The 21,244-nt window shown below is 48.0% G+C and overlaps 4 protein-coding genes across 4 annotated transcripts in view; 3 read left to right on the forward strand and 1 right to left on the reverse strand.

Moving 5' to 3' along the window:
• The first annotated feature begins 1,477 nt into the window (after positions 1-1,477).
• LOC126298118 (repetin-like) lies at positions 1,478-2,719 on the forward strand. The gene has a single exon (XM_049989437.1). The coding sequence runs from the start codon at positions 1,478-1,480 to the stop codon at positions 2,717-2,719; it is 1,242 nt and encodes a 413-aa protein (XP_049845394.1).
• Positions 2,720-3,845: 1,126 nt separating this feature from the next.
• LOC126298119 (repetin-like) lies at positions 3,846-6,713 on the forward strand. The gene has a single exon (XM_049989438.1). It carries the CDS (start codon positions 3,846-3,848, stop codon positions 6,711-6,713), a length of 2,868 nt encoding a protein of 955 aa, XP_049845395.1.
• Positions 6,710-8,056, forward strand: LOC126298120 (repetin-like). The gene has a single exon (XM_049989439.1). The coding sequence runs from the start codon at positions 6,710-6,712 to the stop codon at positions 8,054-8,056; it is 1,347 nt and encodes a 448-aa protein (XP_049845396.1).
• A 6,951-nt stretch (positions 8,057-15,007) lies between these two features.
• The window catches only part of LOC126299581 (aquaporin AQPAe.a-like), a 56,892-nt gene continuing 50,655 nt past the window's right edge, over positions 15,008-21,244 (reverse strand). The window contains exons 5-6 of the mRNA XM_049991592.1: positions 16,241-16,321; positions 15,008-15,486 (exon numbers count right to left, since the gene is read on the reverse strand). Of these exons, the coding sequence (XP_049847549.1) occupies positions 15,355-15,486; positions 16,241-16,321 (213 nt within the window). The 3' untranslated portion in view covers positions 15,008-15,354. The remainder of the gene's footprint in view (positions 15,487-16,240; positions 16,322-21,244) is intronic.

Genomic DNA, 21,244 nt, shown 5'->3' on the forward strand with positions numbered 1-21,244 from the left:
ACACTAGACGCGTGTTGACGCTAAGAGGCCACATGACGCTAGAGAGCCACATAGACGCTAAGAGGCCACATGACGCCTAACAGGAGGGCCACATGACAGCTAAGCAGGCCACATGACGCTAAGAGAGCCACATGACGCTAAGAGGCCACATGACGCTAAGAGGCCACATGACGCTAAGAGGCCACATGACGCTAGAGGCCACTGACGCTAAGGAAGAGGGCCACATGACGCTAAGAGGCCACATGACGCTAAGAGGCCACATGACGCTAAGAGGCCACATGACGCTAAGAGGCCACATGACGCTAAGAGGCCACATGACGCTAAGAGGCCACAATGACGCTAAGAGGCCACATGACGTAAGACAGCTAAGAGGCCACATGACGCTAAGAGGCCACATGACGCTAAGAGGCCACCATGACGCTAAGAGGCCACATGACGCTAAGAGGCCACATGACGCTAAGAGGCCACATGACGCTAAGAGGCCACATGACGCTAAGAGGCCACATGACGCTAAGAGGCCACATGACGCTAAAGAGGCCACATGACGCTAAGAGGCCACATGACGCTAAGAGGCCACATGACGCTAAGAGGCCACATGACGCTAAGAGGCCACATGACGCTAAGAGGCCACATGACGCTAAGAGGCCACATGACGCTAAGAGGCCACATGACGCTAAGAGGCCACATGACGCTAAGAGGCCACATGACGCTAAGAGGCCACATGACGCTAAGAGGCCACATGACGCTAAGAGGCCACATGACGCTAAGAGGCCACATGACGCTAAGAGGCCACATGACGCTAAGAGGCCACATGACGCTAAGAGGCCACATGACGCTAAGAGGCCACATGACGCTAAGAGGCCACATGACGCTAAGAGGCCACATGACGCTAAGAGGCCACATGACGCTAAGAGGCCACATGACGCTAAGAGGCCACATGACGCTAAGAGGCCACATGACGCTAAGAGGCCACATGACGCTAAGAGGCCACATGACGCTAAGAGGCCACATGACGCTAAGAGGCCACATGACGCTAAGAGGCCACATGACGCTAAGAGGCCCAACATGACGCTAAGAGGCCACATGACGCTAAGAGGCCACATGACGCTAAGAGGCCACATGACGCTAAGAGGCCACATGACGCTAAGAGGCCACATGACGCTAAGAGGCCACATGACGCTAAGAGGCCACATGACGCTAAGAGGCCACATGACGCTAAGAGGCCACATGACGCTAAGAGGCCACATGACGCTAAGAGGCCACATGACGCTAAGAGGCCACATGACGCTAAGAGGCCACATGACGCTAAGAGGCCACATGACGCTAAGAGGCCACATGACGCTAAGAGGCACATGACGCTAAGAGGCCACATGACGCTAAGAGGCCACATGACGCTAAGAGGCCACATGACGCTAAGAGGCCACATGACGCTAAGAGGCCACATGACGCTAAGAGGCCACATGACGCTAGAGGCCACATGACGCTAAGAGGCCACATGACGCTAAGAGGCCACATGACGCTAAGAGGCCACATGACGCTAAGAGGCCACATGACGCTAAGAGGCCACATGACGCTAAGAGGCCACATGACGCTAAGAGGCCACATGACGCTAAGAGGCCACATGACGCTAAGAGGCCACATGACGCTAAGAGGCCACATGACGCTAAGAGGCCACATGACGCTAAGAGGCCACATGACGCTAAGAGGCCACATGACGCTAAGAGGCCACATGACGCTAAGAGGCCACATGACGCTAAGAGGCCACATGACGCTAAGAGGCCCACATGACGCTAAGAGGCCACATGACGCTAAGAGGCCACATGACGCTAAGAGGCCACATGACGCTAAGAGGCCACATGACGCTAAGAGGCCACATGACGCTAAGAGGCCACATGACGCTAAGAGGCCACATGACGCTAAGAGGCCACATGACGCTAAGAGGCCACATGACGCTAAGAGGCCACATGACGCTAAGAGGCCACATGACGCTAAGAGGCCACATGACGCTAAGAGGCCACATGACGCTAGAGGCCACATGACGCTAAGAGGCCACATGACGCTAAGAGGCCACATGACGCTAAGAGGCCACATGACGCTAAGAGGCCACATGACGCTAAGAGGCCACATGACGCTAAGAGGCCACATGACGCTAAGAGGCCACATGACGCTAAGAGGCCACATGACGCTAAGAGGCCACATGACGCTAAGAGGCCACATGACGCTAAGAGGCCACATGACGCTAAGAGGCCACATGACGCTAAGAGGCCACATGACGCTAAGAGGCCACATGACGCTAAGAGGCCACATGACGCTAAGAGGGCCACATGACGCTAAGAGGCCACATGACGCTAAGAGGCCACATGACGCTAAGAGGCCACATGACGCTAAGAGGCCACATGACGCTAAGAGGCCACATGACGCTAAGAGGCCACATGACGCTAAGAGGCCACATGACGCTAAGAGGCCACATGACGCTAAGAGGCCACATGACGCTAAGAGGCCACATGACGCTAAGAGGCCACATGACGCTAAGAGGCCACATGACGCTAAGAGGCCACATGACGCTAAGAGGCCACATGACGCTAAGAGGCCACATGACGCTAAGAGGCCACATGACGCTAAGAGGCCACATGACGCTAAGAGGCCACATGACGCTAAGAGGCCACATGACGCTAAGAGGCCACATGACGAGCCTACTAAGAGGCCACATGGACGCTAAGAGGCCACATGACGCTAAGAGGCCACATGACGCTAAGAGGCCACATGACGCTAAGAGGCCACATGACGCTAAGAGGCCACATGACGCTAAGAGGCCACATGACGCTAAGAGGCCACATGACGCTAAGAGGCCACATGACGCTAAGAGGCCACATGACGCTAAGAGGCCACATGACGCTAAGAGGCCACATGACGCTAAGAGGCCACATGACGCTAAGAGGCCACATGACGCTAAGAGGCACATGACGCTAAGAGGCCACATGACGCTAAGAGGCCACATGACGCTAAGAGGCCACATGACGCTAAGAGGCCACATGACGCTAAGAGGCCACATGACGCTAAGAGGCCACATGACGCTAAGAGGCCACATGACGCTAAGAGGCCACATGACGCTAAGAGGCCACATGACGCTAAGAGGCCACATGACGCTAAGAGGCCACATGACGCTAAGAGGCCACATGACGCTAAGAGGCCACATGACGCTAAGAGGCCACATGACGCTAAGAGGCCACATGACGCTAAGAGGCCACATGACGCTAAGAGGCCACATGACGCTAAGAGGCCACATGACGCTAAGAGGCCACATGACGCTAAGAGGCCACATGACGCTAAGAGGCCACATGACGCTAAGAGGCCACATGACGCTAAGAGGCCACATGACGCTAAGAGGCCACATGACGCTAAGAGGCCACATGACGCTAAGAGGCCCACATGACGCTAAGAGGCCACATGACGCTAAAGAGGCCACATGACGCTAAGAGGCCACATGACGCTAAGAGGCCACATGACGCTAAGAGGCCACATGACGCTAAGAGGCCACATGACGCTAAGAGGCCACATGACGCTAAGAGGCCACATGACGCTAAGAGGCCACATGACGCTAAGAGGCCACATGACGCTAAGAGGCCACATGACGCTAAGAGGCCACATGACGCTAAGAGGCCACATGACGCTAAGAGGCCACATGACGCTAAGAGGCCACATGACGCTAAGAGGCCACATGACGCTAAGAGGCCACATGACGCTAAGAGGCCACATGACGCTAAGAGGCCACATGACGCTAAGAGGCCACATGACGCTAAGAGGCCACATGACGCTAAGAGGCCACATGACGCCTAAGAGGCCACATGACGCTAAGAGGCCACATGACGCTAAGAGGCCACATGACGCTAAGAGGCCACATGACGCTAAGAGGCCACATGACGCTAAGAGGCCACATGACGCTAAGAGGCCACATGACGCTAAGAGGCCACATGACGCTAAGAGGCCACATGACGCTAAGAGGCCACATGACGCTAAGAGGCCACATGACGCTAAGAGGCCACATGACGCTAAGAGGCCACATGACGCTAAGAGGCCACATGACGCTAAGAGGCCACATGACGCTAAGAGGCCACATGACGCTAAGAGGCCACATGACGCTAAGAGGCCACATGACGCTAAGAGGCCACATGACGCTAAGAGGCCACATGACGCTAAGAGGCCACATGACGCTAAGAGGCCACATGACGCTAAGAGGCCACATGACGCTAAGAGGCCACATGACGCTAAGAGGCCACATGACGCTAAGAGGCCACATGACGCTAAGAGGCCACATGACGCTAAGAGGCCACATGACGCTAAGAGGCCACATGACGCTAAGAGGCCACATGACGCTAAGAGGCCACATGACGCTAAGAGGCCACATGACGCTAAGAGGCCACATGACGCTAAGAGGCCACATGACGCTAAGAGGCCACATGACGCCTAAGAGGCCACATGACGCTAAGAGGCCACATGACGCTAAGAGGCCACATGACGCTAAGAGGCCACATGACGCTAAGAGGCCACATGACGCTAAGAGGCCACATGACGCTAAGAGGCCACATGACGCTAAGAGGCCACATGACGCTAAGAGGCCACATGACGCTAAGAGGCCACATGACGCTAAGAGGCCACATGACGCTAAGAGGCCACATGACGCTAAGAGGCCACATGACGCTAAGAGGCCACATGACGCTAAGAGGCCACATGACGCTAAGAGGCCACATGACGCTAAGAGGCCACATGACGCTAAGAGGCCACATGACGCTAAGAGGCCACATGACGCTAAGAGGCCACATGACGCTAAGAGGCCACATGACGCTAAGAGGCCACATGACGCTAAGAGGCCACATGACGCTAAGAGGCCACATGACGCTAAGAGGCCACATGACGCTAAGAGGCCACATGACGCTAAGAGGCCACATGACGCTAAGAGGCCACATGACGCTAAGAGGCCACATGACGCTAAGAGGCCACATGACGCTAAGAGGCACATGACGCTAAGAGGCCACATGACGCTAAGAGGCCACATGACGCTAAGAGGCCACATGACGCTAAGAGGCCACATGACGCTAAGAGGCCACATGACGCTAAGAGGCCACATGACGCTAAGAGGCCACATGACGCTAAGAGGCCACATGACGCTAAGAGGCCACATGACGCTAAGAGGCCACATGACGCTAAGAGGCCACATGACGCTAAGAGGCCACATGACGCTAAGAGGCCACATGACGCTAAGAGGCCACATGACGCTAAGAGGCCACATGACGCTAAGAGGCCACATGACGCTAAGAGGCCACATGACGCTAAGAGGCCACATGACGCTAAGAGGCCACATGACGCTAAGAGGCCACATGACGCTAAGAGGCCACATGACGCTAAGAGGCCACATGACGCTAAGAGGCCACATGACGCTAAGAGGCCACATGACGCTAAGAGGCCACATGACGCTAAGAGGCCACATGACGCTAAGAGGCCACATGACGCTAAGAGGCCACATGACGCTAAGAGGCCACATGACGCTAAGAGGCCACATGACGCTAAGAGGCCACATGACGCTAAGAGGCCACATGACCGCTAAGAGGCCACATGACGCTAAGAGGCCACATGACGCTAAGAGGCCACATGACGCTAAGAGGCCACATGACGCTAAGAGGCCACATGACGCTAAGAGGCCACATGACGCTAAGAGGCCACATGACGCTAAGAGGCCACATGACGCTAAGAGGCCACATGACGCTAAGAGGCCACATGACGCTAAGAGGCCACATGACGCTAAGAGGCCACATGACGCTAAGAGGCCACATGACGCTAAGAGGCCACATGACGCTAAGAGGCCACATGACGCTAAGAGGCCACATGACGCTAAGAGGCCACATGACGCTAAGAGGCCACATGACGCTAAGAGGCCACATGACGCTAAGAGGCCACATGACGCTAAGAGGCCACATGACGCTAAGAGGCCACATGACGCTAAGAGGCCACATGACGCTAAGAGGCCACATGACGCTAAGAGGCCACATGACGCTAAGAGGCCACATGACGCTAAGAGGCCACATGACGCTAAGAGGCCACATGACGCTAAGAGGCCACATGACGCTAAGAGGCCACATGACGCTAAGAGGCCACATGACGCTAAGAGGCCACATGACGCTAAGAGGCCACATGACGCTAAGAGGCCACATGACGCTAAGAGGCCACATGACGCTAAGAGGCCACATGACGCTAAGAGGCCACATGACGCTAAGAGGCCACATGACGCTAAGAGGCCACATGACGCTAAGAGGCCACATGACGCTAAGAGGCCACATGACGCTAAGAGGCCACATGACGCTAAGAGGCCACATGACGCTAAGAGGCCACATGACGCTAAGAGGCCACATGACGCTAAGAGGCCACATGACGCTAAGAGGCCACATGACGCTAAGAGGCCACATGACGCTAAGAGGCCACATGACGCTAAGAGGCCACATGACGCTAAGAGGCCACATGACGCTAAGAGGCCACATGACGCTAAGAGGCCACATGACGCTAAGAGGCCACATGACGCTAAGAGGCCACATGACGCTAAGAGGCCACATGACGCTAAGAGGCCACATGACGCTAAGAGGCCACATGACGCTAAGAGGCCACATGACGCTAAGAGGCCACATGACGCTAAGAGGCCACATGACGCTAAGCAGGCCACATGACGCTAAGAAGGCCACATGACGCTAAGAGGCCACATGACGCTAAGAGGCCACATGACGCTAAGAGGCCACATGACGCTAAGAGGCCACATGACGCTAAGAGGCCACATGACGCTAAGAGGCCACATGACGCTAAGAGGCCACATGACGCTAAGAGGCCACATGACGCTAAGAGGCCACATGACGCTAAGAGGCCACATGACGCTAAGAGGCCACATGACGCTAAGAGGCCACATGACGCTAAGAGGCCACATGACGCTAAGAGGCCACATGACGCTAAGAGGCCACATGACGCTAAGAGGCCACATGACGCTAAGAGGCCACATGACGCTAAGAGGCCACATGACGCTAAGAGGCCACATGACGCTAAGAGGCCACATGACGCTAAGAGGCCACATGACGCTAAGAGGCCACATGACGCTAAGAGGCCACATGACGCTAAGAGGCCACATGACGCTAAGAGGCCACATGACGCTAAGAGGCCACATGACGCTAAGAGGCCACATGACGCTAAGAGGCCACATGACGCTAAGAGGCCACATGACGCTAAGAGGCCACATGACGCTAAGAGGCCACATGACGCTAAGAGGCCACATGACGCTAAGAGGCCACATGACGCTAAGAGGCCACATGACGCTAAGAGGCCACATGACGCTAAGAGGCCACATGACGCTAAGAGGCCACATGACGCTAAGAGGCCACATGACGCTAAGAGGCCACATGACGCTAAGAGGCCACATGACGCTAAGAGGCCACATGACGCTAAGAGGCCACATGACGCTAAGAGGCCACATGACGCTAAGAGGCCACATGACGCTAAGAGGCCACATGACGCTAAGAGGCCACATGACGCTAAGAGGCCACATGACGCTAAGAGGCCACATGACGCTAAGAGGCCACATGACGCTAAGAGGCCACATGACGCTAAGAGGCCACATGACGCTAAGAGGCCACATGACGCTAAGAGGCCACATGACGCTAAGAGGCCACATGACGCTAAGAGGCCACATGACGCTAAGAGGCCACATGACGCTAAGAGGCCACATGACGCTAAGAGGCCACATGACGCTAAGAGGCCACATGACGCTAAGAGGCCACATGACGCTAAGAGGCCACATGACGCTAAGAGGCCACATGACGCTAAGAGGCCACATGACGCTAAGAGGCCACATGACGCTAAGAGGCCACATGACGCTAAGAGGCCACATGACGCTAAGAGGCCACATGACGCTAAGAGGCCACATGACGCTAAGAGGCCACATGACGCTAAGAGGCCACATGACGCTAAGAGGCCACATGACGCTAAGAGGCCACATGACGCTAAGAGGCCACAGCTAGAACGCTAAGAGGCCACATGACGCTAAGAGGCCACATGACGCTAAGAGGCCACATGACGCTAAGAGGCCACATGACGCTAAGAGGCCACATGACGCTAAGAGGCCACATGACGCTAAGAGGCCACATGACGCTAAGAGGCCACATGACGCTAAGAGGCCACATGACGCTAAGAGGCCACATGACGCTAAGAGGCCACATGACGCTAAGAGGCCACATGACGCTAAGAGGCCACATGACGCTAAGAGGCCACATGACGCTAAGAGGCCACATGACGCTAAGAGGCCACATGACGCTAAGAGGCCACATGCTAAGAGGCCACATGACGCTAAGAGGCCACATGACGCTAAGAGGCCACATGACGCTAAGAGGCCACATGACGCTAAGAGGCCACATGACGCTAAGAGGCCACATGACGCTAAGAGGCCACATGACGCTAAGAGGCCACATGACGCTAAGAGGCCACATGACGCTAAGAGGCCACATGACGCTAAGAGGCCACATGACGCTAAGAGGCCACATGACGCTAAGAGGCCACATGACGCTAAGAGGCCACATGACGCTAAGAGGCCACATGACGCTAAGAGGCCACATGACGAAGAGGCCACATGACGCTAAGAGGCCACATGACGCTAAGAGGCCACATGACGCTAAGAGGCCACATGACGCTAAGAGGCCACATGACGCTAAGAGGCCACATGACGCTAAGAGGCCACATGACGCTAAGAGGCCACATGACGCTAAGAGGCCACATGACGCTAAGAGGCCACATAACGCTAAGAGACCACATAACGCTAAGAGACCACATAACGCTAAGAGATTCTATAACGGTAAGAGATTCTATAACGGTAAGAGATTCTATAACGGTAAGAGATTCTATAACGGTAAGAGATTCTATAACGGTAAGAGATTCTATAACGGTAAGAGATTCTGTAACGGTAAGAGATTCAGGAATCCAATTTTGAATTGTAAGACATTCCAAGGCAGTTGTGGACTGGTCGCAATCTATTGGGTATGAACTGTAGATTAAAACTGAAGAACCTTCAAAAAGGTGGGAATTTAAGAAGATGGGACCTGGATAAACTGAAAGAACCAGAGGTTGTACAAAGTTTCAGGTAGAGCATAAGGGAACAATTGTCACAAATGGGGGGGAAAGTAATACAATAGAAGAAGAATGGGTAGGTCTGAGGGATGAAGTAGTGAAGGCAGCAGAGGATCAAGTGGGTAAAAAGACGAGTGCTTGGAGAAATCCTGGGGCAACAGAAGAAATATTGAATTTAATTGATGAAATGGGAAATTATAAAAATGCAGTAAATGAAGCAGTCAAAAAATACAAATGTCTCAAATGAGTGACAGGCAGTGCAAAATGACTAAGCAGAGATAAATAGAGGACAAATTTAATGATGTAGAGGCTTATCTCACTAGGGTAAGATAGATATTGCCTACAGGGAAATTAAAGAGACTTTTGGAGAGAAGGACCATATGTATGAATATTAAGAGCTCAGATGGAAAACCCAGTTGTAAGCAAAGAAGGGAAACCAGAAAGGTGGAAGGTGTATATAGAGGGCCTATACAAGGGCGATGTTACTTAGGACAATATTATGGAAATGGAAGAGGATGTAGATGAAGAAGATGAAATGGGAGATACGATACTGCGTGAAGAGTTTGACAGAGCACTGAAAGACCCAAGTCGAAACAAGGCCCCCGGAGTAGACAACATTCCATTAGAACTACTGACTGCCTTGGGAGAGCCAGTTCTGACGAAACTACCATGTGGTGAGCAAAATTTATGGGACAGGCTAAATACCCTCAGACTTCAAGAAGAATATAATAATTCCATTCACAAAGAAAGCAGGTGCTGACATGTGAAAATTACGGAACTATCAGTTTAATAAGCCACGGCTGCAAAATAGTAACACGAATTCTTTACGGACGAACAGAGAAACTAGTAGAATCCGACCTCGGGGAAGATCAGTTTGGATTCCATAGAAATGTTGGAACACGTGAGCCAATACTGACCCTACGACTTATCTTAGAAGAGATTAAGGAAAGGCAAACCTACCTTTCTAGCATTTGTAGACTTAAAGAGAGCTTTTGACAATGTTGACTGGAATACTCTTTCAGATTCTGAAGGTGGCAGGGGTAAAATACAGGGAGCGAAAGGCTATTTACAATCTGTACAGAAACCAGATGGCGGTTTTAAGAGTCGAGGGGCATGAAAGCGAAGCAGTGGTTTGGAAGGGAGTGAGACAGGGTCGTAGCCTCTCCAGGATGTTATCCTGTCTATATGTTGAGCAAGCAGTAAAGGAAACAAAAGAAAAATTCGGAGAAGGTATTAAAATCCAAGGAGAAGAAATAAAAACTGAGGTTCGCCGATGACATTTTAATTCTGTCAGGGACAGCAAAGGAATTTGAAGAGCAGTTTAACGGAATGGACAGTGTCTTGAAAGGATGATACAAGATGAACATCAGCAAAAGGAAAAGAAGGACAATGGAATGTAGTCTAAGTCAGGTGATGCTGAAGAAATTAGATTAGGAAATGAGACACTCAAAGTAGTAAAGGAGTATTGCTATTTGGGAGTAAAATAACTGACGGTCGAAGTAGAGAAAATATAAAATGTAGACTGGCAATGGCAAGGAAAGCGTTTCTGAAGAAGAGAAATTTATTAACATCGGGTATAGATTTAAGTGTCAGGAAGACGTTTCTGAAAGTATTTGTATGGTATGTAGCCATGCATGGAAGTGAAACATGGACGATGAATAGTTTGGACAAGAAGAGAATAGAAGCTTTCGAAATGTGGTGCTGCAAAAGAATGCAGAAGATTAGATGGGTAAATCACATAACTAATGAGAAAGTATTGAATAAGATTGGGGAGAAAAATTTGTGGCACAACTTGACAAAAAGAAGGGATTGGTTGGTAGGACATGTGAGGTATCAAGGGATCACCAGTTTAATATTGGAGGGCAGCGTGAAGGGTAAAAATCGTAGAGGAAGACCAAGAGATGAATACACTAAGATTCAGAAGAATGTAGGTTGCAGTAGTTACTGGGAGATGGAGCTTGCACTGTATAGATTAGCATGGAGAGCGGGATCAAACCAGTCTCAGGGCTAAAAAACAACATATTATACACACACACACACACACACACACACACACACACACACACACACACACACACACACACACACGTCAGTATGAACTTTGCAGGAAATAAAAGCCATTAAAAGATGCCGATCTACTGTCTGGATAATTGTAAGAATGAACCATTGACTGAACTATGGATATATGGGGGGGGGGGGGGGGCCAAGAAAATTCTGAACACAGTTCTGTTCGAGCGTTGGGAATGAGTCGACATAGTGCTGTTCCGTTTTACCTCATGACTTTCTGGCAGTACTAATAGTGACCTTTGACAGGAAATTAAACAGAAGCGGTATCTGGTGTTCCCCAGGGAAAAGTAAGTCATCTGCTGTTCCTGGTCTACAGCAAGTAGATTTTGAAGGTTTTAGAGGTTTAGCAAAAACAGCGGATGCATACCGCCATTACATGCAGGTCTTCTTGGGACTGATGGTTAGCTGTTAGTAGGCAGATGTATTGGTATGCGTTTCAGACCTAAGCTGTCCACCAACACTGCGAATGTCCCTCGCTGGGTGGCTGCTGTGGCAGAACGGACCAATTGCAACTAAGAATTGCGAAACAGTTTTCCGGAACTTCCGTCTCGTAAATGGGTTCATCTTATGGCCAGAAGCACGTGAAAAGGGAAAGGGGAAAATTTTGATCGTAACGTGTTTCTGGAAGAATCTGGTGGGTGAAGAGACAGAAGAGCTTAGGAGACAATCTTCATATGGTTTGGAGCTTATGCTGTGATTTATCATGTAGTAAAGTCATCAGAAGATCAAAAACAAGTGCAAAATGATGAAGACAAGGTATCTATTGAGCGAAAGATGCAAGTGCTAGGTCACCAGCTTTATTTGTAAAAGGAATCCGTTAAATCTTCGTTACACGATGAATCAGGCAAATGTAAAGGCTGACAATTCAGATACGTACCTAGAAATTAGAATTACTAACAATTTAAACTGGAATGGTTATGATGTTGCAAGGAAGACAAATCTGATACGTTTTATTGGTAGACTACTTAGAAGATACAACTGTTCTAAAGAGAGCCCACACTACCCTAGTCCATTGTCTACTGAAGTACTGCTATGCTAACGGGATCCTTACCAGGAAGTACTGAAGGAGTATGGTGAAATAGGGCTGAGTGTTGCGGATATGACAAGATAGTTGGATTGAAAATCGTTAAAACAAGGGTTTTTTCGTCGTGTTATCTTTTCACGAAGTGTCAATATCCAACGTTCTCCACCGAAATCTGAAGTACTTTGTTTATATTCACGTTCATAGGGAGAATCGTCGTTAATACCACACGTAAAGCGGTATTCTAAAGACGCATTTGTCAGTAAAAAGCCAGAAATATGTCCATATGAACGCCGTTTGTCATGCTGAGTTTAGTAAGTATGTCCCACAAAAATAAATGCTAGATTTTAATATTAATTATCTTTTACACTTTTATTGAATGTTTTTTACATTATGTATTGTTGTATAGCTGTAACATTTTCAGATTTGGTTATTTTCATTTGAAAATTTTTACGTTTTAAGATTTTTAGCTATACAACAATGAGGTTGTGTAGACTTTTCGGGTAAAATACGCTTAGTGCACTCATTTTGCACACCAAGCACGCGGGATCTAACAAAAAAAAAATTACTTATTCGACAAATCTGAATGCTCCGTTGTAATGCACATAAACGACAGAACTTATTTGATGTTTTTGTATCCGTTACCGTTTCAACAGTATTCATTCGGAAACTTTTTTCAAGGAGGTGCTTTCACTCTTAACGGCCTTATAGGCACATCTTAATTATCTTACTATATTTACAACATATTCAAAGCCGATCAAAATAGAAGTATATCGCTTTGGTAGCTTTATTTTCTTGCCCCTATTCTTTGCCCCCATGGTGTCATTTGTGTTTCTCCAAGCAGTGGTTTGGTGTTACGAACTTCGCTTGTGCTAGTTAACACTTAATTGACAAAATTCATACAGAAACATTGTGATCGGCATTTTCTTGTTTTGTTTACAATTGTCCTAAGGACAGGTTCCTGTAAACTTCCTCTAAATTATCTTGAGTGCATTTGGTCTACTCTACCGCAGTCGTCCTAAGATGGCTATTCCTGTGTAAATGGACAGCTTCAGGCTGGAAGTCATACTAAGATCCCTGCCTAGTAACAACAGTACTCAGACGGGCTGAGCATATAGGTGCTACAAGCAGAGATCTTCTGTCTCTGGTAATATTTAGATCCATGTAAATTCATTTCCAGAACAAGAGTTTTACTCTTTCTACAACATACGTTCTTAAAAGTTGTATACGAGAGTGATACTGCATTAGTTAAACTTACTAAGAATTTGCTTACATGTATTTTATGCTTGTTAATTTGTATAATTAAATGAATGAATTACACATTTTCAAACATTATGTTCTGGGGGACAGGGTGTAAGTTTCTGCAGTGTGTACGAAGTAATTTTAGAAACACACAACTCAAAGAAATGCGTTTGTACAATTTCAGTTTACTTTTACGACATTTCTTGGCAATGTTGTAATGATTGGTACTATTGTCATGGAGAACTTTACTCACTTCTTGCTTTGGGATACCAACATACGTTATTATACACAAATTTTGCTATTTATAGTGCCTGGTGCTGCTTGTGTATTTTATTTGCTTTTTATTTATAAGGGAAGTTTAGTCTGGTGTACATTTGTCCACAATATGCATTCTTGTACTCAGTAACGCATTGTGTAGTTTGTTAGGTTAATTATGCTAATTTCCAGTGGTTTTATCTATGTATATGCCTTCCACAGACCACCTTCGAGAATTTTATGCACACACTAGCATATTTGTCTTTGTCCATAGCCTTGTGCTCAGATCATATTTAATTCTTAGGGCCCCATACTAGTCATCGTAAATACTGGAGACGAATATGCGCTTAATTCTGCGGTAGGTGAATCCCGCATACTGTACCTGTATGTTTCCAACTTCACCATGAAATAGTATTTATGTACACTTCAGGTCAGCCGCTTCAACAATTGCAGTACTAAGCCGTATCTACAGGAACCTACGAGTAAATGGTGTATAGGGAGAGAAAAGTATGGGAAAACCAAAAATAGAACATTACACTGCCTAAAATGGTGCAGGAAGCCTGCTGGCTCTGGAAACAGCTTTCTGTTTCCTAATGGACTACTACAGATCCTTCTTGGTTTAAAGGCAATTTTCTCCCATTGTCCCTGTGAAGTAGTTCAGGTAAAGGTTATGGAGATGGATAGCAATCACACACGCCCGTCTCTAAAGTAGGTCACAGTGGCTCAGTGTTTAGAATTAGTGATTGGTGCCTGTTTTAACTTATCGGATTTTTCTGATTTCCTTGTATGCAGTATGGATCTTTAATACTGTGATTCTTGAAACACCGACCTCTTCGACTCCACTGGTTATGAAAGCACCATATATTATTAACAATTTCCCCTCATTCGAATTCCCTTAGTTCTGCTAAAGTACACCATATTACACAGATCACTTCCGCCACGACTGGCTCTTTCACTGTACTGTGGCTTTTGTCATTCAATAGGACAGGGCAATCTAGCATCTTCCTTTATGTTCAAGCATCCATTTCTCACTGTGTGTATATTTTCACCCAATCCCCATGTATGTTCTGTAGATTGCTTGACTTTCAGCACTTCCGAATACCACTTATCATATCGACAACTGGACCCCCTAAAGCAGTATTAACGATGTTCACTAACAACTATTTCGAAAAATTATGGAACACCGAAATAATGTTTAATGTACAGAAGCACGAATACTTTCCACTTATGTCCTACTATTCGCTTACTGTTTCACATACTGTAACAATGAAATACTTACATGGCCATAAAGTTCTGACTGTCTCTGAAGCGTAGAAATACTGCAGCGTAACTTGCGTATGAAGAATTGCGTTGCCTCTTACCTCGAGAATCCGTAAACTAGCTGCGTATCATAAATAGTTCAAGAATTTTGAAGATATATGTTGTAAATGACAATCCTTTGAGTAGTAACAAAGTCAAGTAGGTAAAATTGAACACTAACTTTGGATCACCATATATTTCAGAGTGATAAATTTGACATTTGCGTTAACACCAGAGAGCTGAATATTTCAGATTCTTAACAGGGAACATTCTACAGATAATTTCTTTATCAACAGCCTTAGCAGTTTAAGACAAATGCGATTTCATGAAAGTAGGGGCCTGCGTTCAGAGTCTCTAGTTGGTCTGACTGGTGCTTTAGGGACACTTGGTCTGAAGACACAACTGGACATGGCGCCAGCTGCAATGCCTCCTGCGACTGGTCCCATCCTGTACACCTGAAAGAATTAGTTTCATTATTACTTAGTATCAATAGTACGCGCGCTCACACACACACACACACACACACACACACACACACACACACACACACACACAGTTTCTACCAACATCGAAACAATATCTGTGGGCATAATGATACATTCATATGTGAGCTGTGGGCACTATATGCCCCTTTTAGAACGATTTTTGTATCAGAAGTTTCAGGAGAAGACCGTCGCCAATGTCTTATACAGCAGTTAGCAACAATCGAAGGATGCAATGTACAGGAACATGGCATAAGCTACTCCACATAGGAATTTCGAGAAGGAAACCGACTATTTTCTGGAACTTGGGAATATCTACACAGTCTGAAATAAATTATGTAGCGAGTATTAATAAATTATCTAAGTACCTATTACAGCAAAATCTACATGCGCAGTTTATAAACTACTTTGAAGTAAAGTTTATGTTCTAGGTCAGAAAAGACTAGAAAATTAACAAAAACTCTTGGGGTAAGACAAATGGCATTTTATTTTCTAGAATCTGAAGTAAAGAAGTAAGAATTACGGTACAGAAAGCCTAATTTCAGGTAGAACTTCAGTCACGTAAGTGTAATTCTGAACATGTTAATGTACGCATTGAATATAGGTTTGATTAGGCAACATCTATGCTGGGTAAAGATAATAGCGGAATATTGAGCAGTTTGTTATTTTTGCCTATTAGAGATGACCCTTAGTCGACTTTCAGCATTTTATCACAAACAATACGTACCCAGTGATTGTGCCACACACCGCTCACCATTGCAGGCCCAAGTGAGCGAGCCGGATTCATGCTAGCACCTGTGTACTGCATCTGCAAGCGAAACGGTAGAAACGTTACTCAAATTCTGTTTTACTAAATGTTAAGCTCTTTCTGACCAAAGATTTGTAACGCCTTGAGTGGGTTAAAGGGACTAAACTACAACGCCATCAATCCATGCAATGCATCAAGCTGGGAAGAGTCCTCAGACAAATCCTGAGAAACCCAATTGGAACAGAAAATCAAAGCCTAAAGAAAAGAAGCAGGTATGGAGGGTGAGGGGCCGGCAACAGCAATATACTCTGCCTACTGCAGTAGGAACTACCCTCACAGGTAAACAAAACCATCAGCTTCTTTGACATCATCTACTAGCACCAAACGAAATGGGTCAAGTTTAAGGCTTGTCATAAATAGGGCCAGCTCATGGGGTACAGGCAACCCTCAGATGAGCACCACAACAACAGTTGGGTACATCCTGACAACGTATGTGGCAGTGTCTCAGCCAGTTGTGGCCTTTGTGAAGTCTAGTCTACCTTATTCCATTCAAGCAGCATGAAGAAAAGAACTCCGCATTGTCAGGGTTCCTTTTAGTCCTTTTATTGTTGAGAGAAACTAAGGTATACCAATTTTGCTTTACAAGCCTCTAAGAAAGTTGAAGAGTCCAATTCCAGTATACCTTTCCCCAAAATCGGCGTCCTGGTAGCCAACATGGCAAAGACAGCACAGCACGTTCGTTCTCCGGAATCCCAGCGAGACCTTGAGGCCAAAAAAGGACTTATAGGGCGCAAAAATGCTGTATGTAGCATAGAAAGGAAAACTCAGTCAACAGACCATGTGTCTCACTAAAACGGCCAGTAATTCAGACATCAAACAAATTACAACTCCAGTGGTTGAAAAAGGGCATTCAGTCAGGACACTGAACTGTCAAAGGTTGATGAGCACAAAGTTGTGGGGATCACAAATGGCGATGGCTAAAACGACAGCCAATATGCAACCTAGCTAAAATGTTTAGGATGCGTGAGAGCTGACACGGTCAGCCAAGCAACTGGGAGAGGTTTAATTGCTCAGAGCTTGTCCCTGTGAAGGAAAGGCCACTGGTGATGGAGTGACACCACCTGCTGAAGATGGCAACACAGACTAGAAGGAATAGAGGAACAAGTACGCCAAGATAGGACTGCAGCCTTCGCAGTAGCATCAGTAGCTTCGTTTGCCATGTGATTGAAGTGAGCAGGGACCTACAAACATCGAGAGTAAAGTGCAAGCTTTCTTGGACATGTTACATTAAGGGATTGATTGCGTGTAGCAGAGAGGCTCTGAAGGGCAGAGTGTGAGCAAGTAACTGGAAAGCCTGTGTCAGATCAACTGTGTGGCACAACACAGCGAACAGCCCTGTATGAATACTGATCAATGTTCAAGAAGCCAATACTGAAAATCGTCTGTGCCAGTGAAGGTATACCTGACAGTCTGAGCGTCCTTATCAGTATTAGGACAACCAATGGGTGGCGCCACCAAAGACTGCAGCCGTGACGTCACCCAACCATTAGGCGGTTTCTGGCCTGAAGTACCGTTATCCAAGATGGCGGGATAGTGCCACGCCCCCAGTAAAGTTTCAACAGCTCTGCCTCCGCCAGTAAGCATGGTACCACTCCACAAGGTGTTATGGGCATTAGTATCTCCCAGAAGTAGGAAAGGTTTAGGGAGTTAATCAGTGCAGCTAATACATTCAGAAGTAATTTACCATCTGGAGAAGATATACATTGCAGACTTATTTCCTGTGTCGTGATATGAAAGCCACTGCTTCAAAAGGGGGGGCACATGTTCACTACAGGTTAAGTTTAGGACATTAACGCAAACTCCACCTGACACTATTACAGTCGATACAGTTCCTGTAATATCCCTTATAGCTGCAGAGGGCAGGGTCCACACTACTGGGAACGATGTTCCTTGGACTGCAGTGTATATAGCAGGTGTAAAGCTTAACAGTTGCCGCAGCTCAGCCAGGCGGTGGAAAAAACGGCCCCAATTCCACTGGAGGATCACATCCTGAGACTGCGAAGGCATGGAACATTTAGTGAGGCAGCTTACGTCTCAGTCACCTGCTGCCACCGATTTATTGCCTGAGCAGTCTATATCCAAGGTTTTTTGTGGTTTAGGGCGCTCAACTACTGTGGTCATTAGCGCCCAGTCACGAAGTTAGCGCACTAACAGCGTAGAAAAACTCAGAGCGGCAACACCAGAAAGTACTTACAAAGACACAAAAGATTTTTGGACTAGTCCGTCAATGTACTAAAACTAAGGATACGAGCAGCTGCTCTAGCGTCATGAGGGCGCACCGTCAGTGGATGACCACAGGGGCACTGCAGGGCGGGGTCACCGGACAACAGGTAGCGGTGACTAAATCCGCAGTGCTTAATCTGCAACCTGGCCAAAATGACCACCTCTCGCCAGGAAGGGTGTGACGAGGTCGTCCAAGCCGTTTGGATCGGTTTGATGACCCTAAGCTTATTTTCATGGAGAAAGGACCAAGCCTCATGCCACCGTGATGAAACTTGCCAAAAAAGAACCCCACTAACGTCAGTTGATGGGACACAAAAGGAAGCTGCCCGAGGCAAGAGGATAGGAGCCTCAGCCACAGCATCAGCAGCTTGGTTCCCATTCACACCAACGTGGCTAGGAATCCACACAAAAAACACGAGCGCCGGTAGCAGCTAGCGACTGAAGGGACTAATTCGTTGCACGAGAGGGTGGTCCGAATATGGGCCACAGAGATTAAATGGCGCTGATAGAATCAGAGCAGATGGCATAGGGAGAACGTCGATGGCGGCGGATATAGTGAACAGCCTGATGGAGAGCAAAAAGCTCAGCGTTAAAGCTTTAACACTAGTCAAGGAGCCAGTATTGAAAGGTATCATCCCAACGACAGAAGCACATCCGACGCCAGCAGCAGTCTGAGCCATCTGTGTGAAGAAATCTGTTATTAGCGAGCCTCTAACGAAGTTCGACAAACCTCGAGCGGTAAAACGAATTCGTTGTCCTGTCCTTTGGGAGCGAGCTGATTTCAAAGTGAACCTGAGCCTGGGGCTAAGGTGGCGTTGGGCTCTAACCCACTCGAGAACTCAGAGAGGGTAAAATCAAGTTGCTGAAGCAAGCGACGAAAGCTGACTCCAGGAGGTAACAGGGCAGACACGTACAGCCCGTATTGGCGGTCGAGAGAGTCGTCAAAGGAGAAATATGACGGGTGGTCGGGCATTGATAAGAGCCGACAGGCATACCGACAAAGCAACATATCGCTCCGGTAGTTTAGCGGTAATTCGGCAGCTTCTGTATACAGACTAAACAGGGCTGGTGTAGAGTGCTCCAGTAGCTAGACGTAACTCCCGATGGTGGATAGAGTGCAGACAGCTTAAGATTGACGGCGGGGCAAGAGAGTGGGCAAAGTTCCCATAATCCAGCTTTGATCGGACAATGGACAGATATAAGTGAACCAGGACCATTCGATCTGCTCCCCATGACGTACCGCTGAGAACACGGACATTTAGGGAACAGGTACAACGAGCAGCCAAGTAAGACATGTGGAGACCAGCAAAGTTTCCTGTAAAATATAAGACCTAAAATATTTTGTCTCCACGAATGGGAGAGCAACGGGACCGAGATATAAGGATGGTGCAAGGGACTTTAACGCCGGAAGTCCATACAGACCGTTTCATCACCAGGAAAACGGAAACCGTTAGCGACTCTAGGAATATAGATGGTCTAGACAACACTGAAAACAGCGCTCCAGGAGATGTTCTCTGAGCGCTGCAGTACATCGTAAAGTCGTCCACGAAAAGGGTGCCTGAAACGTCAGCTGGAAGGCAATTCATTATTGGATTGATAGCTATGGCAAGAAGGTCCACGCTCAAAACGGAGCCCTGGGGTACCCCATTCTCCTGGCGAAAGGCATCTGACAAAACAACCTACACGTACCCTGACATTCGATCCATTAAAAATGCAGTAATAAAAAGCGGGAGGCGACCGCGAAGGCCCCAAGTGTGCATCGTGCGGAGAATGCCCGCCCTCCAACAGTTGTCTTAAGCCTTCTCCAAATCAAAGAACACAGCCACCGTCTGGCGCTTACACGAAAGTTGTTCATAATGAAGGTCGACAAGGAAACTAGCTGGTCAGCAGCAGAGCGGCGCCTACGAAACCCACATTGGACATTGATATGAAGCATTGATAAGGCATTGAGATTCCAGGAGCCAAACCAATCGAGAATTTACCATGCGCTGTATCTTTCAGACGCAACTGGTAAGGGAGATGGGGCGATAACTGGAAGGAAGGTGTTTGTCCTTTCCTGGTTTGGGTTTGGGAACAATTGCTTCACGCCAGCATGTGGGAACATGACCTTTAGTCCATATGCGATTATAGGCGCGAAGATGAAAGCCTTTACCTGCTGGAGAAAGGTTCTTCAGCATCTTAATATGGAGACTATCTGGCTCTGGAGCAGAGGATCGGGACTGGGTGAGTGCACTTTCGAGTTCCCACACAGCGAAGGTGGCATTTTAACCTTCACGATTCAAAGACTAGAAAGAAGGTGGCCGTGCCTCTTCTGCCCATTACCACCCTGCCTTCCTCCTGTGAAAACCAGCAGAGCTCGAAACCACCGCGAAAAAGCAGCCGAAGGCAATTTAGACATCAGGGTCCACAAGGACTTCATTCGCGACAGTCAGGACAGAAATCAGGGAGGAACTTTGTGCCAGATAGCTGGCGCAGGCCACCCCCAGACAACTGGAGTAGTAGTAGTAGTAGTAGTAGTAGTAGTAAAACTGTTGAATGAGCTGGTGAAAGCCACCCAGCAAGCCTTTTTGCTTTCTTTACTAACATGACATTGTGCACGGAGTCGTTTGTAACTGATACAGTTTGCCATCGTAGGGTGGTGTTGGAAAGTGCATAGAGCACGTCACCGAGCACGAATAGCGTTGCTGCATGCTGTAGTCC

Source organism: Schistocerca gregaria, chromosome X (genome assembly GCF_023897955.1).
Source record: "Schistocerca gregaria isolate iqSchGreg1 chromosome X, iqSchGreg1.2, whole genome shotgun sequence".
NCBI classification, from domain to species: Eukaryota; Metazoa; Arthropoda; class Insecta; order Orthoptera; family Acrididae; genus Schistocerca; species Schistocerca gregaria.

Bases quoted from the DNA above. Each gene is read 5' to 3' on its own strand.
- LOC126298118 (XM_049989437.1), top strand. From the start codon at position 1,478: ATGACGCTAAGAGGCCACATGACGCTAAGAGGCCACATGACGCTAAGA.
- LOC126298119 (XM_049989438.1), top strand. From the start codon at position 3,846: ATGACGCTAAGAGGCCACATGACGCTAAGAGGCCACATGACGCTAAGA.
- LOC126298120 (XM_049989439.1), top strand. From the start codon at position 6,710: ATGACGCTAAGAAGGCCACATGACGCTAAGAGGCCACATGACGCTAAG.